Source organism: Agelaius phoeniceus, chromosome 13 (assembly GCF_051311805.1).
Source record: "Agelaius phoeniceus isolate bAgePho1 chromosome 13, bAgePho1.hap1, whole genome shotgun sequence".
NCBI lineage: Eukaryota > Metazoa > Chordata > Aves > Passeriformes > Icteridae > Agelaius > Agelaius phoeniceus.
Genome location: NC_135277.1, coordinates 2,733,281 through 2,749,437, shown reverse-complemented (window position 1 = coordinate 2,749,437; position 16,157 = coordinate 2,733,281). Strand labels below are relative to the sequence as shown.

The 16,157-nt window shown below is 47.8% G+C and overlaps 1 protein-coding gene across 5 annotated transcripts; it reads left to right on the top strand.

Moving 5' to 3' along the window:
* Positions 1–16,087, top strand: UBAP1L (ubiquitin associated protein 1 like). 5 transcript variants are annotated; one of them, XM_077185618.1, is made up of 7 exons: positions 3,691–3,814; positions 5,385–5,480; positions 7,799–7,953; positions 9,215–9,967; positions 10,856–11,065; positions 14,018–14,119; positions 14,975–16,087. In XM_077185618.1, the coding sequence occupies exons 2-7, from the start codon at positions 5,465–5,467 to the stop codon at positions 15,107–15,109; spliced, it is 1,371 nt and encodes a 456-aa protein (XP_077041733.1). In that variant the 5' UTR covers positions 3,691–3,814; positions 5,385–5,464; the 3' UTR covers positions 15,110–16,087. The 5 variants fall into 5 exon arrangements, 3 of the variants coding, with proteins under 3 accessions (XP_054497976.1, XP_054497974.1, XP_077041733.1); XR_013184165.1 differs by lacking the exons at positions 5,385–5,480; positions 9,215–9,967; positions 10,856–11,065; positions 14,018–14,119; positions 14,975–16,087 and adding exons at positions 1–747; positions 1,823–1,961; positions 2,291–2,527; positions 3,139–3,226 and having other exon boundaries at positions 3,593–3,814; positions 7,799–7,935; XR_013184166.1 differs by lacking the exons at positions 5,385–5,480; positions 9,215–9,967; positions 10,856–11,065; positions 14,018–14,119; positions 14,975–16,087 and adding exons at positions 1–747; positions 1,823–1,961; positions 2,291–2,527; positions 3,139–3,226 and having other exon boundaries at positions 3,593–3,814; positions 7,802–7,930.
* Positions 16,088–16,157: the final 70 nt, after the last annotated feature.

Genomic DNA, 16,157 nt, shown 5'->3' with positions numbered 1-16,157 from the left:
TGCTGAGGGGGCGCTGAGGCGCTGTCATGGCGGCGCGCTGAGGGCTGCGGCGGGATCATGGCTCAGCCGCCGCCGTTCCCCCCGCGCCTCCCGCCGCCCTTCCGCGCCTTCCCGCCGCCTTTCCCTGGCCCCTCCGTCCGCCCCGCGCCCTTCGCGGTAGGGCCGGTGGCACCCCCGCCTTTCTTCTTGCCGCCGCCGCCGACTGCGGGTGAGGGGGCACCGCGCTTCCCGCCGGGCGTCCCTTACTTAGCGGCGGCCCCGCCGCGGGCAGCGGCCGAGGAGGAGGCGGTGCAGCGGCAGCAGGATGAGCTGTGGCTCTCGCAGTTCCTGGGTCGCCGCCGCGCCGCTCCCCCGCCGCCGCCGCCGCCTGCCGCCGCCAGCCCCAGCAGCGCCCGGGCCGTGGCGGTGGCGGCGCTGGCGCGGGTGGCCCGGGTGACCGCGCTCTGCGGGGCCCTGAGGCGCAGCGAGGACCAGGGCGATGAGCCGGGCTGGGCCCGGGCGCGGGAGGAGGCGGAGGCGGCGCTGCGGGAGCTGCGGGAGGTCGTGCGGCCCCTGCGGGAGCCCGGCTACGGCGAGGCCCTGCGCAGGAAGGCCGAGAGAGCGAGGAAGAGGAGGCTGCGCCTGCAGCGGAGGAAGCTCGAAGCCAGGGCGGCCAAGGAGGAGGAGGCGGCCCGGGCCGCCGAGCGGGAGGCCAAGATCGACCAGTGGCGGGCTAAGTGCATCCAGGAGGTGGAGGAAAAGAATCGGGTATGGTCCCCAGTGTCTATGTCCCCAGCCCTCTCCCCGGGGCTCCAGGGCAGCGCGGTGGGGCAGGGGTGACCTGCCGGTAGTGGGGTCACGGTGGGCTGTGCCTTTCCCACACCTGGCTTTGACCCCCTTGCTTCAGTGGGTGCCACTGAGGTGCTGCATGACTTCAGCATACGGAGAGATGTGCTGTTTCCAAGGCCTGCAGCCCTGCTTCTTGCTTAGAAGTCTTGTTGGGGATCTTGGTTTTGCCATCCTCATGTTTTAGGCCTTAAGTTGTTTCTGAACTCCTGGAGCTTTTCCTCTCTGGTCTCAAGTGTCAGCCTGTCCACACAGCTACCCTGTGATGGTCAGTGCTGTTTCAGTATCCATCAGCCTTCCCTCCTGTTTTCATCCTTCTAAAGCTTGTAGTTTACAAGCTTTTTGATCTTCTGGGGAAGTAAAACATCTCCAAAGCAAAAAATACCACCTCAAATTAGAGTGGTTGGGAAGTGCTGTAGGCACCTTTCTGTTTGTTTTTGGCTAAAGAACTCCCTTTCTTCTGGTCTGCTGCTGGGATGGTCCAGAGCAGCTGCTGAGGAAGGGTTTGTGGTCAGACTGTGGCAGGTTAATGGTCTTAATTGCAGAACTGTGGAATCAGGATGGTTTCTGTTTATTGTCAAATATTTACCCTAAATTTCTGTGGGTGAAGGTTCTCAGGCTTTCATAATTCATAAATCATCTAGGAAGTGTTCAAAAGTGTGTGCATGTGGCGCTTGAGGACATGGTTTTGTGGTGAACATGGTGGTGTTGCTGAGTTGACAGATGGACTTGATGATCTTTTCCAACCTTAACAACTCCATGATTCTGTGATTTGGCCCAAATTTATGAGTTCCACAGCATTTTTTTTCTGAAGTCTGTGGTATTTTAGCCTTTTTTTTCATAAAAAGGCAAGACTGGATAGTTGGCATGACTTGTTGCTGTTACTGCAAAGTCACTCTGCTCTCCAGTGCTTTGCTAATCTCTGAAAATACCATTTGATTTGTGTCTTTGAGGGATATTTCACAGATCTCATCTGTTTTTTTCCTTCCTTTCCTAGGAGCAAGAGCTGAAGGCTGCTGCTGACAGTGTCCTGTCCGAAGTCCGGAAGAAACAAGCAGATACAAAGAGGATGACAGACGTCCTGCGCGGGTTGGAAAAGCTTCGGAAGCTGAGGAAAGAAGCTGCTGCCAGGAAAGGTTCGTTAGGAGATTGGTCTAAACTTTTCTAATTGCACACACAGGAAATAAGATGAGGGTGCCCTGTGCTGACTAGCAAGGCACAGTTTCAAAAAGCTGTGTCTTCATTGTGATTTTAATGACAAGAATAGGTACAAAGTACTGAATTCATTTGTGGTGTTTGTACGTTTCCAAGTTCTTTCTGGAAGAATGATTATTCCAGTAAGAATTCCGTCTGTTGACAAGGTTAAATTCATATTCCTCTGAGATTTTCCCAGCTCTGCTTTCAAGTCTGGTATCAAACCCCCATCTGAATCTGAAAACTTAAAATCTCTTCTCTTTGTGTTCAGGTGTTTGTCCACCTCCTTCAGCAGATGAAGCATTTGAAAATCAGGTGGAGAGTCTCAAAACGTTGCTCAAAACTCGCACAGAACTGTATGAAGCTGAGGAAAGAGCATTAAGGGTTATGCTGGAGGGAGAACAGGAGGAGGAAAGGAAAAGGGAAATGGAAAAGAAACAGAAGAAGGAAAGGGAAAAACTACTACAGCAGAAACTGGAAATGGATTCTAAGCTGTTTGGGGATCCAGGTAAATTCTGCCTCCTGTTCTTAACATTGTTTTTCCACATCACATCCCCGTCTCACAGACACTGGATTTGAAATGCAGGCACAGATCTAGTTGAGAAAGGAGTCATCCACTGTAATAATTTATGGTCTGAGTGGGGGATAAACATAGTGCTGTTAACACCTGTGGTGTAAGAGGAACTGTTGAGCTCTTCAGCATGGACTGCAGCACATCTCAAGCTGGTTTCATGTTGTTTTGCAAGAAGAGTTGTAGATTAAACTGAAGTGAGAATAAACAGAATAGATTGAAGACTTCCAGAAGCATAGATGATTTAGTCTGGTGCTTTGATAAGTGTGACTCAGGTAATCTGTAAAGATTCAGTGTCCATATGTTCCCTTTTTTAGATGGTGGAGTCAGGAAGTTTTGCTAGTCTTGGCTTTCCTCTGACAGCTGTGGTACAGACCAGGAAATGTGTAACATGTAAACAGTTCAGTTTCATATATTACCTGGGGACCTGATGGCAGATTACAGCTGGGCAGTAGCAAATGATTTTGCAAATTCTGGGCTTCTGAAACTCACTAGAATGGAAGGCTTTTCTGGATTATTGAACAATTTCTGTGTCTGTGTTTTCACAGCTGAATTCCCACTCGCCCATCTGCTGCAGCCTTTCAGAGACTACTACTTACAAGCTGAACATTCTGTGGCAGCTCTAATCCAGATCAGGTAAAACCAAAGAAAGTATTTTATCATCAGAGATGGCAAACACTGTTTTTTGCAATTGTAAATTCAGTGCCCCTTTTGGTTTGTCAGCTTCCAAATATGGTTATGCAATGGATTGTTCTATTTTTTTCAAGTTTTTTGCTTGAGTCATATCCAACAGATGCCTGTGTGAGGCAGAGTGCACTTCATGCATAACCATTCCATTTAACACCAGAACATCAGATTTTCACATTTGTCTTTTGAAAAACAAGTTAAGGAGTACAAGTATTGTGGGGTTTGGATTGATCAGTGACATCTTTGTGGTTGTATAATAAATCTTACCACCAAATTAATCCCAGCTCTCCTCAAACAATGCTCTCTCTGTTAAAGGCATGAATGGGATCAGTACTTGGTGCCAGCTGACCACCCCGAAGGAAGCTGCATCCCTCCAGGATGGGTTCTCCCGAGTCTCCCCACCAGTGACACCTGGGCCACTGCTGTCAGATAATTTAGCAATAAATTATTTCACTGTTGGAGGATTGCTTCACTACAACTACGTGTAAATATGAGAGGGCCCAAAGAGGAAGTCTTGTCCTCTCTTTCGGCAGCCAGGTACTGCAAAGTCTTTACTGGAACGTCTTGAAAAAAAGTTTAAAAATTGTTTTTGCTGATTGACTGTGCAGGGAGATAGCTGAGCAAGCCCAGAGCTGCCAGGCCTCTCGTGGTGTGGAATTACAATCCAGCTGCGAGTTCTCGTTAAATCTCAATCTTAATAAAGGAACATTGCTGATGGTGGTATTTGTGCCAGTATTAACATCATATTTTTAGTGGCTTTTATCTTTATAAAGGATAATGAAAGCTTCAGAAAAGAAGAAATTTTTAAAAAAAGAAGAGATCATTAGTAAACATGTTTTTCTTCTTAAATGAAGCATGTCAAGCATCACTGTCAAAATAGTTCCTGTATTTTTGGGTGTAGAGACAAACCTATTACAAGTTTAAACAAATTCTGAAGTACAAACAAGACAGGGTTTTTCAAGGTTGATTAAAGCAGCTGTTGACATTGTACTTTTGTGGACTAAAGCTGATACCAAAACATGGAAAAAATTCCCATTTGTGGTGAAATAGGTCAGCCAGCCATGTGAATAAATACAAATTTGATGAATAAGCCTGCTGGAAAACACCCAATAAAATCTGCAGTCTAACGTACTGTGTTTTGACTATATAGATATTTTTGTATATGTCTATAATATTTGATCAAAACCCACAGCTTTATTTTTTAAGTTGTTTTTTGTTTGTACAGAACAAATAGAGAAAAATGGATTTTTGTTTAAAATATTTTCACGCAAGGGAAGATATTTGTTTGAGTACTTTGCATCAAATACAACTCCAACAAGGAGAGAATTGTCGGGAAAAGGTTTGTGTGAAGGAACTTCTCCTTCCTGCAAGGTGACAGAGGTGACACCTGATGTCAAAGCTTTCCATGTTCTGGACAGTTTGCTTGAACTTGTGACGGGCCATATGGATTTGGAGCTTTGCTGTTCTGCACAGATTGCTGTGGCAGCTTTCCAGAGCTGCAGTCCTTATTCCTGCTAGGCCCAGTGTGTGGGAATTGAGTTAATCTCTCCAGTGCTTTGCCTCTTGGCGTCACAGCAGTGCGTAATTCACATGTGTCATTGCCTAAATTCAGTGCCTGGGCCTTTGGTGTAATGTCAGTAGTGTCCTGGCTGAACCTTTGCACTGGTTTCCGTCAGCAAGAGACACGAACTGGTAGTTCCTGACAGAACATGAGTGCAGAAGTTTGCAGTTCTTGCCCACCTGTAGCACCCCAAAATACAGATTGCCATGAAGTTCTCTGCAGTTGGGTGTTCTGATTTGCTCTTCCCTACATCCTCCCATCCCTGATGTCACTTCCAGCATCTCATTACTCCAGACCCAAGGCTGAGTCAGATCCTGGGGAGCCTTCCCTGATGAAAACGCACAAGATCAAATATAAAAATAAAAACAACTGCATAAAAGCAATACAAACCCCACACTTTCAGTTCGGGCAGCTTAGTGACCAGAGGATGCTCTGCTTAAACAATTAGGCTCCTTATCCCATCAGCATGTCTGATGGAACAGGCCAGCTGCTTAAGCTACGATTATCTTAAAGCTGTCCAAGTCAGCTGCTTGTCTGACACTGCAGGAATTTAAGGAGCTGAGCAGTAGATAAGGAGGCAGCAAAGCAGCAGCCCTGTTCTCCCTGCCCTGCGAGGAGAGAGCTCCATGAGTTCATCTGATGGTAAGGACAGCTTCATATTGCTAATAAACAGGGCTTGAAAATGCCAGGGGAGGATCCCCCTTTGGGTATGTTCTGTGTATTTGCTCCTGTCTAATGACATCTGCATTGAAATGTTTCATAGCTTTAGTGAGGAAGTTGTTGAAGCCACAGATGGGGAGGAATGTTTAAAATCTCAACTCATCAAATGCATGGACACATGGTATTAATTTAAAAAGTGCATGTTCAGACTTAATTCCCATTTTTCTGAGTATAATATTTCCCACTGTTTTTAAATTTTTAAAACTTAAGTGTAGCTCAGAAGGAGATGTTGGCTGTGAGTTTCCAAGATTCATTTGTATCCTATTCCTCCCCTGGTCCTGGTGCAGTTTGGGTTTCTCCTGCTGTTTAGGCACATCCTTTTCCTGATATGAGCTGGTTCATGCACTGGCCAGTGTCTTTGACATGAAAATATGCAGGGCTCCTCTGGAGAACATGAGGTCAGAGCCCTTGTAGAGTTCCCTTCTGGTGGGAGTTGGTGTTTATGACTTGACCCTATTTTATCCTTTTCTAGTATCATTTTTGTTGTGATTGCTCCTGCCCCAAAGTTCTTGTTTTCTAAACTGTGGTTTTGGGAATTAACACTTGTGTGAGCCTCTCTTAAAGCACAGTATTCATGCAGTGAAATACAGAGAGGTGCAATACCATAATGTTCTCATATTTTCTTCATTCTGGCTTCAGACACACACACTACCTACCCATCACCATCCCTGAAAATTTGAACCTGAGTGGAGCCATTCTGGGTGACAGATCCTGGGACACCTCAGCACCCTGGGATTTTGGGGAGAGCCAGTTTACAGCCCAAGCTGCAGGGAATGTCAGTCCTCCCTGCATGCAGGAGCTGTTCAGGGAGTAGCAGAAAGCTGAGGGAAGGTGGCTTTGCTTGCAGATGTTTTCAGGCATCACCTTTGTCAGTGCTGACGTGGATTGTCCCTTAGGCTGAGCCCTCTTAAGCTGAGCAGGTGGCCTGGCTCCACGTGGGATCCCAACACGTTGCCTGTGTTGCATGTTAGTGGCAGGACATGTGCAGGAGCACAAAGCTCCTTAGGGGCTCTGCTTGTGCAGGGGCATTAAAGGCTCCTGGCGTGAGCAGGCAAAGTGACAGCCTGTTGTCATTCTGATATCACTGGCTGGGTGATTGTGCATGTTGATTGTGTGTGTCACTTTCTCTGGCCTGGAAGCTCTTTGTGAGTCCTTTGCCAATACAGAAAACTTCCCTGAACCCCATCTCCCATAACAGACTCTTATTTTTGCTTTAAACAGGCAGTTTTGTCATCCTTGTGTATATTCTTCTGCGTATTTCCTTTTAGTGGAATGTTTATCCTTGTTGTCATAGAAACTGTTTGTTTTTAAAGCAAAAAAATAGTTGGGAAAAGCACTTAGAGATGCCACATACATATTTACTGTGTGACCTGAGGATGAGTGCTGAGGACTTTGGGATGAGCAGGCACATGCTGCCAGTACCAGAACTCAGTGGAAGACTGGCTACCAGCCCCTAACAGTTTATAATCTATAAAAGAAGTGAGTTTACACACTGTCATCACTGGGAAGCTGAAAGCTCGAGGCTTCATGTAGCAAGTAATGGCTTTTTAGTAAGTTGAGACATTTGTAGAGACCTGATGGAGATACTTGAAGTAATATTTTCCTGACAGCATTCCCAATCCACCAGCAATTTTTCTCTCCCCTGCAATTCCTGATCTAAAACCATCACCACACTTAAAATGAATGCATGGTTCCTAAAAGCTAATCTTAAAAATTGCTTGTTTGACATCCTCCTGATTCCCAAGCTTGCCTGCTGCAGTGTCCTTGCCTGGCTCCCAGTAAGCTGCTGCAGTGCCTGAAGGAATGCCCTCACCCCAGCTCCCTCGGGATGCTCTGTGTGATGGCTCAGCAGCACGAGGCCATGTGCATGAGCTCTGTCACCACAGGTTGTGCAGACAGGGGAGACCTGCAAGGTGTCCTCCTTGGCTGTGCTTTCTCCCTCTGTAAGTGGAAAAGATGCTCAGGGAAAAGGAGCATGCAATGGCAACAGAGGGAGAGGGATGGGAGAGATGGAGGAGAAAAATGCTCAGGATCTCTGCCAAAGGAAGCCATAAGCTTGGTCAAGTCCTTCTGACTCAAGCTGAGAATAGCAAAGGTTAGTTCAGACAAAGCTTCCTGGTGTCAGTAAATAAGATTTTGCCAATCTGTTTTTACCCAGCTGGCACTTGAAACAGCTCATCTTTCTCTCCTTCCAGCCAGCTTAAGAGATGTTCTTACAGTTTCTGTTTCCCTTCCTCCAGCAGCAAGAAATCAGGCAGCAGCAATGAGCTACCTGGATGAAGTTCCCTTCCGGACAGCCATGAGCCTCAGTGGGGACTCAGAGGGAGAAATCCCTTTAGTCACTGCCCCGGACATTGAGCTCCCTGACTGCACCGACATCCTCATGAGCACCATGGTGAGTCCACACCCAGAACCTGCTGGGGATGCTGAAAGAAATCAGCAGTGTTCTCATGAAAGAAGGGAAGGGAAACCTCCTAACTGATCTCCTCTTCACTGGCTGGTTTGCAGCAATATTGGGAGGAGGTGAGGATGATTTGTGGTGTGTGGCAGTGATGATGGTTGGAGGTTGGTTTGGGGGTGCTTTCTAAAAATCCTTTCTAAAAAGGAAGGTTAGGTTTTTCTGGGATAGGAGGACAAACTTCAGGCTCTGCTCTGGGGTTGTTTTCTACTTTGGAGTTATCACTGTTTTGTTTATTAATAATATTTATTAAATCTATACCAATAAATCTACTAGCTATAAGCAGGCAATACTACCTGTGCTGGAAGCATATAAATAGTGTTTATATATATATACACACACCCCGTGTTTCTCCCTATTTAGTGATGATTTGATGCTCCCCTCTGAGGCCAAACCATTGTGCTGCTGGTCCAGGCTGATCCTTATGGAGGGACGTGAGGGTGTTTTCCTTGGGGAGGCTGATTTGGGTCCACAGCTGACCCAAGTGGCAAGAACAGTAAAAACAGCATTCCTGGGCTGTGAATGTACTTGCCTGCCTGTCAGGAGGAGACCTTGTTTGGAGAGCTCTGGGACGGGCAAGGCTTGTTTGTTCCAGGAAAACCCTCAGATTTCAGTCACAAACACACTTATATTTTAAGCTGAACTATGTGGAAATGACAACTCTGTTTGGGGAGCAGCTGAGACCCTGGCGCCACTAGATAATCCCATGGCTGGTTCTGCTTCTGCCAGAGGTGGCATCTCCCCTCTTGGTGGCTTCTGAGCCCCTGAAGTGGCTGTGCCAAGCGCTGCTAATGAGGGTCACAAACAAACTCTGCCACCATTCTGGGGGCAGCCTGTGGCTGGATGCGGTGCCTCTCTGCAGCTGCCTAAAATTGGGATGTCTGCACACTCCTGCCTTCCACAGTCAAAGTGACACAAACACCTCCAAGCATAAAATACTTTTCCAAAGAACTGTAAACGCAACACACAATAGTAATGACTTCATAGATAAGACTTTTTTCAAATATAAATTTAGGGATTCCCTGCAGAGATGTGGCTGGCCGTGCCCAATCCTACAGCCAGCTCTAATGCTCAGGGAAATAGGAGCTGATATGGGAAGACTGCAGCCCTTAAGATGCCTCGTGGAGTGCATGGTTTGCTCCGTGCCACCTGGTCTGGTTTCACATGTCCTCACCAGCTGCCTCTCACTCTTCTGCAGCACGACTTCTCACTGGAAAGGAAGGTGCTGTACTGGGTGGAGGTGGCCTCTCAGCAGCAGACCTCCCGCCATCGAGTCACCTCCGAAGTCGTCCCCACAGCTCCCCCGTGCTGGCTGCTGCTGGTGGACCCTGCCGACAGCTACGGAGGGCGGGGTCGGGACGGGGCGGTGCGGCGCTCCATCAGCCTGAGCGCTGCCGACAGCTCCTACGGGCACGCCAGGGGCAGGGCGGCCCTGTCCGACACCGAGAGTGACACCTGGCACTCAGAGGAGGGGGAGTACTCGGATGATGAGTACTCCTCCACCTCTTGGGAAGAGAATGACAAGGACGAATCACACCTCTCCAGGAGGAGAAGCTCTGCGAGAAGTGTGTCCTCACGCCCCGGCTTCTACCAGACCCGACCAAAGACATCGCCCGGCTTGTTGGAGCCCTCGCCAGAGAACAATGTCCACAGCCCAGCCAGCCCAGACCCCAGCAAGCAGAGAAGATCCATGGTGATATTTAACAACATGAAGAACGAGCTGGAAGCCGCCAGGAGGAAGCTGGCTGCTTTGGTGCATCCTTTGAACAGAGCTGCCACAGGGAACAGGGGGATCCTGGTGCCACGGCTGCTGCCCCAGTGCCCTGGCACCAACGGCAGCGTCAAGTACGGGCCAGATCCAGATGTGTCCCAGCAGGGGACTGTTGTGCCAACTCCTCCAGACACAGCCACACCAATCCCTCCCATCAAGCAGCACAAGCCCACAGTACCGGTGAGAAGCTTCCTCTGGTTCATCACTGGGAGAGGAGGGAGGTGGAGGGTATGGATTGGTCACATTTGGTGCGGGCTGGCCAGCAAAAAGGAAGCAGAATGGGGCTTTGGAAACACTGGACCCCTGAGGAATTGCTGAAGTTTTCACAAGAAGTGAAGAAAGGATTTGATTTTGTCACTGAGGTTGAAAGAAGCTTTCTGGGTGCACATTTACTTGCTCTGTCCAAAACATCTGTGTTTTTCTGAAGTGAGGTCTAATCTGATTTTCAATTGAAACACTAAGAAAAGAGTGAAATATGGAGGGGTTGTCCTCTTTTTGCTACATGATCCCATTCTAACAGATATAAGCAGGGTTTATAGGGAAATGTCCCCTTACAGTCATTATGTCTTTTCTAGGAAACTTTGGACTTCCTACTAGAAATACAGATCATTTAGTGGTAGAGACAGTGATGTGAAAGGATGGAGTAAGTAGTACTCTGTCAACTTAGATCTGAATTGCACCCTGCTTTTAAGAAATTGAATATAATCCAGCTGCTTGAGAGGTGTAGGAGATGAATTACTGAAAACCTGCAATAAAACCATCAGACACTTGAATGACCAGGTTATTTATATGCAGCTGCATTTGACATGGAGTAATTAAGGAGAGATTAAATGCCCGTGTGTATTTGTACAACACCCACACTGAGCACTCTTCTGTATCTGTAGCTGACCCTGGATTTAATTAAGTCCATTCTCATTTGATGCTCATTTGATGTTCCTTGTATGGGAATTTTCCTCTTCTGGAGAGAGCAAGGTAACCACCAGCATTCAGAAGCATTGCCTTAGCCTGGGTTGTTTCACCTCATTCCATGACCTGGAGCAATAACACCATCTGTTTTTTTCCTTGCAGTCCCTCAGCCCCTACACTTGCCTCCCCCCTGCCTCCATGCCTGGACGACCTCTCAGCTGCCACAGATCCCAGCCAGATTCCTCAGCTGACCTGCTCTCTGCACTGAGCCAAGAGGAGAGAGACCTCATCGAGCCCGTCATAGCCCTGGGCTACCCCACCCAGAAAGCCATCCTCACCCTCCAGAAGACAGGAAGGCAAAGCTTAAGTCAGGTTGGTGGAGCTGGCACAGCACTGTGAGAAACTTTCACTAAAGGAAAACTTGATTTTCATGGAGAAAGGAATGGCTGTCTTCTTTGGGGTAGATTTTTGATGGCCTTGCCTTTCCACTTTGGTGTCAGACCACAGCTGACAGGATTTTCCATGAGATTTCACTTTTGCTGTAATAAAATAGCAATGAGCCGCCCTCAGCTTTTCAGCGCATAAGCATGGCTGGCTTTGTTATCTGTTCAATCTGTTGTGTGAAGCATCATGTCCTTTTGAGGTACAAATTTTGCCCCCATATATGGGAACTTTTTGCACATCATTTTTCCTAGCTGTTGGATTCGTGTGATTATTGCCATGGCTCATCCTGTCAGAATAGGACTGTAGGAATACCTTGGAGATTTGGTTGGGCTCTCTCCAAAACACAACTTTCCTGTGTTGTAGCAAGCACAGAATCCATGCAAACATTGCAGCAGAGTCCCAGAGCTCTTTTCCCAAGGAATCCTCTATAATAACCTGAAATTTATTGAAACATAACATGCAGCCTCTTCCTACCCCTGGTATGTGAGTACATCCCTGCCTGCTGTGCTGCATCCTCACTCCCAATGTCTCTGTTTGTCCAGATGAATGTCAGAAAGGTCCAGGTGGGCTCAGAGCATCCGTGACATGAGGGAAGCTGCTGGGTTTGACTCCCTTGGCAAACTTGGGGCTGGACCTGCCCATCCTAGCAGAGGATTTTAGGGCTAAATTATCCAAGTAGTTCTTGCAAAGAGAGAAGGTCTTAATTACAGCTGAGCAAGGGGAATTTCCATGGGGCTGTCAGGCCAGGGAGCAGGAGCAGATCCTGGCAGGGCATGAGCAGGCAGAGCATCAAGCAGCTGCTGCCAGCTGCCAGTCTCCTTCCCATTCCCCCGGGAGCTTCCCTGGCTGCATGGGCCAGCCTGGTCAGAGCTGCTCTGTGGCTGAGTCATCCTGCAGCTTCCGGTTCCCTCCTTACTCACCCCGGCCCCCCAGAGCTCGCTGGAGTTTCAGGTGAGCTGAGGTGGGAAGAGAAGCTTTATGTCTTCAATCCATAGAGGTTTCATCTGGGCACAGAGAGATGGGCAGAGCCCAGCCCATGTTGTTTCATAGAGCCGTGCAAGGGTGTCCTGTAGCAACTGCTGGCTTCAAAATGAAGAAACAGTGCATCTTATTAAGGGTGGAAATGGGTATAGCCTGCTCCCTTCTGTATAAACACCAGGACTCCCACTCCCTTGAGAAGAGATTACTGCACCAAAAGACAAGGTCTGCCTTCTATCCCATGCCTTCTTCACCAGCAGTTCCCATCTTTCCTATTTATGCCCAATGCAGCCAAGATAAAGCCTGACCTGTCATGCATTTTTTACAAGTACTAAACTACCAAATTAGTTTAAATCTTCCTGGAAAATATGTTCCAGTTGAAGTCAAAAAGACCTGTGCTCTTTATTGCTTGCTGGTGATGCCTGAGATTCTGATATGTGACAATGACTTCAACTGTGAGGATTGATGGAAGTACCAGATAGTATCCAAAAATTGCTCAACTTCCTTGCAGTGTCAAGAGAAACTGGCAGAGCCCACTCTGGTAGAGAAGGCAAGGCCTTCTGTAGCCTTCTTTAGAAGCAATGCTTTCCTGATTTTGGTGGAAGAACTCTGAAAGGCTCAAGTAGGATTAGTTGTCCTAGCATGCCAGAGGTTCATCATGTAGGATGTCATGGCCAAAAAAGCACCATTGCATTTTGATCAATGATCATTGATCAATTCAAAATGCATCATTGGTCCATGGAGCCCTCAATGTACATGTGAGCTGAGACATGACAAAGGCAGCAGCTGGTCACTGTTAAAAAAACTCTTCTTGTTTAGTCTTGAGGATACATATATATAATATTTTTAGTGATAAAAAACATTGAGTTGACAAAGGCACTGATTTCATGCTGGGCTTGACCAGGCTGCCAGGACTGTCCGTGTTATACTGTGGGTGAGTGGCTGTTCTGCCACAACAGGGGAAGAAAATGCAGCAATGATCTGGGGTTGTCATTAGCCTGGTAACAAGGGAAATAACATGAGGTGAGGAATGCCAATGACCAGTGACTGTCTCCTTTCTGAGTTACTGGGCTCCTTAAGGCTGACATTTCTGAAAATCCCTACCCGACTGTTCAGCCAAAATAGATCAACTCAATGCTTGAAAGACTTTTTTGTCTTTTTCCTATGTTTTATGGCCTTTCACTGAGTCCTTCTCCTTGTCTCTGGCTGTGCTGGGGAAGGTGGAGGTCTGTGTGCTGTTGAATCTGGGGAGAAATTAATCAGCTTCTCCTTGGATGAAGAAGCTTTGGAAAGACCTGTGGGATGTTTTTATTCCCCCTGCTATTGTATAGCTCATTTATTATTGCCTGTCCCATATGTTTTTGGACAGTGAGTGATTCTCGCGGTATTTAAAAGATGCTGCTGGGAATTGTGCTGTCAGCACTCCAAGAACAACGAGGAAAGCCAAAAATAACTGTTTACTCTCAGTAATGACAGCACACAGGTCTCCCCTGGGGTGGGCTCTGCTCTTGGACCCTGGAGCAAACCCACGGGTGCCTGAACCCCAGCACATCAAAGGGATGTGGGGTCAGCTGAGTGAAGTCATCCCACCGAGACAGGCCCTGCCTCACCCTGGAGGCCATTGCTCTGCATCTCAAGTGTTCACATGTTTAGTTTCCTCCTTGTTCCCATTCCCACCCTGGGAGGGTGAAGGGGGACCAAGATGTTGTCTCCCACTGGAAATCCTTCTGACAGACAGACAGACAGTCAGACCACCCTGGCTGAGCATTAGGTGGGAACTGGCAAGATGATGGTGGCTCATGTGCCCCCCTGGTGTGTCCCTGGGAGGAGGCAGGGGGCTCCTGACTGGCCTTGCTCCCCATGCCTGCAAGGCTGGATTAACCTCTCTGTCTTCCTCTGCAGTTCCTGAGCTACCTGGGTGCCTGTGATCGGCTGCTGAAGCAGGGCTATGAGGAAGGGCAGGTGGAGGAAGCCATGGAAATGTTCCAGTACTCGGAGAAAAAGGTCAGAATGAGATGGCACAGCCCAGCCCTTTGTGCTGTGTCCTGCACACTTCCCTCTGCCTCCACAGGCCCTCCTGCAGCCTCATGGAGGGCCAGACCTCTAGGGCAGTGTCACCATAAGGACCCCTGGGGGAGGACACCTGCTCCTTCACACTTCTCTGCCCTTCTTCTCACCCTGTTGTGTGGAATGAGGCTCACTCAGCCTTTGCTTGGGAATCCCATCCCGAGCCCACCAGCACTCACTCTGTCTCAAGCCCTGCCAGCTCTCCCTTCTAGCTCCAGGGAGGAGAACCATGGAGAACTGGGCATTTGTCTCCATCATCAGTCTCCCCCTGGGGGTAATGGAGAGCCTGGGAAGGTAGAACTGCATGAAATCCAGGCTGGCAGTGTTTGCCAGGATGCTGATGCCTGTAGGATTGCCATGTCACTGCTCCTTAGGGCAGTGGCAGTGGGAGGACACCTGGGTCTGAGTGTCAGGGAAGGGTTTATTTATTAAGGACACAGCTCTGGGTGATGTTGTGGTGCTGGGGCCCAGCCTGAGCAAAGTAGGGGAGCAGGACAAATTAATTCCAGTTGTGCTCACTGCCATTCCCTGCTCTCTACATAATGCAGCCAAACACTGCATGGAATTGATATAAATGTTATAGGGAATAGTGAAGCTACAGGCTGGCTTTATTAATTATTGCTTATTTAAGAAGTTTTAATGCTACCAGGGATATGTGTGCCCTCAATCTGCTGTCACAGTGATACAACTCAGCCAGATCTTCTGAGTGCAGCCTTGTCCCACATCACTGCTTTTTCTGCAACTACACGATATATCCATGATAGCATCATTCTTCTCTCCTTCTTCCTCCAGGCAGCTGAATTCTTGCATCTGTTGGCTCAGTTTAATGATATGGGCTTCCAGCAAAATGAAATCAAAGAAGTTCTTTTGCTTTGTGGGAATCAGAGGGAGAGGGCCCTGGAAGAGCTTGTGATGAAAACCCACTGAGCAGCATCCTGGAGCAGTCACAGCTTCCCCTCTCCACACCAGACCAGAAGGACTCAGGGATTCTGCTGCTCCATCCCCACCCCTGGAAGCACCAGACACACAACTTCAGATCTCTGCCTTGGTGTCTCATTTTATGGACATGATCATAAGAGTGTTTGTCATGCAGGCACTGACTGCATAGCAGGAATGTTTATCTCCTCACCCACACATCCCCACCCTTGATCATCTCAGCTATTCAGATTAGAGAAGATCCAAATTGCCTTTGGCTTAGATTTTTGCAAAAACCAAACCAAACCAGTGTTCTCCCTCCACCTGGGGTGATGGGTGTCATATTTTCAGCTACAATCAAGTCGGGATTCTTAAAAGATTATATAAATCAACAGAATAAATTGTTTTCCTAAAATCTGAAGACTCCTGCAGGAACATGTGTTGGTCCTGGCTTGGGAAGAGTCTCAGCTGACTTAGTCAATTGAAATCCACTTTGATCGCATTAGCTTCTCCTTTTAAACCAGACATGTGAGGAAAATACACAGTTCCATGTGGATAAAGAAAGAAAACAAGCTGCCCTTGCTCTGAAATACATGAGGTTTATCCAGTGCAATGAAAAATGGTGGAGGCAAAGGTTTGTCCTCAGGCAACTTCATGAGATCAGAACAGAGAGATGGGGAACTGCTCACTGCCCTCATGCTCTGCCCAAACCAGGAAAGTTCAGGGGATGCATCCCTGAACTGTGAAGACAGTGGTTCCAAATGAAGTGAAGCATGAATATCAGCATCAGGAACATCTGTATGCCCAAGGGAATTTCTGTATGTAACTGAAGGACAGAGAATGGGAGATTCAGATCACTGTACAGGATGTGTGTCTTGGCTTGGCAGTGGAACAGTGGACACTGTTTTCACATAAAGTGTGTTATTTTCCTGTGAATTAGAAACAGATGTAATTTCTTTGAGTAAAGATGCTTGGGGGGTTCTTCTGAAACATGTTTGTCTTTTTCTGTCAGGATGCCAACTGGCACAACCCAGCAGAGAAAATCCTTAGTTGTATTAGT

Bases quoted from the DNA above. Each gene is read 5' to 3' on its own strand.
- UBAP1L (XM_077185618.1), top strand. The intron at 7,954-9,214 runs GTGAGTCCACAC...ACTCTTCTGCAG, and splicing joins ACATCCTCATGAGCACCATG to CACGACTTCTCACTGGAAAG. The intron at 9,968-10,855 runs GTGAGAAGCTTC...TTTTCCTTGCAG, and splicing joins AGCACAAGCCCACAGTACCG to TCCCTCAGCCCCTACACTTG.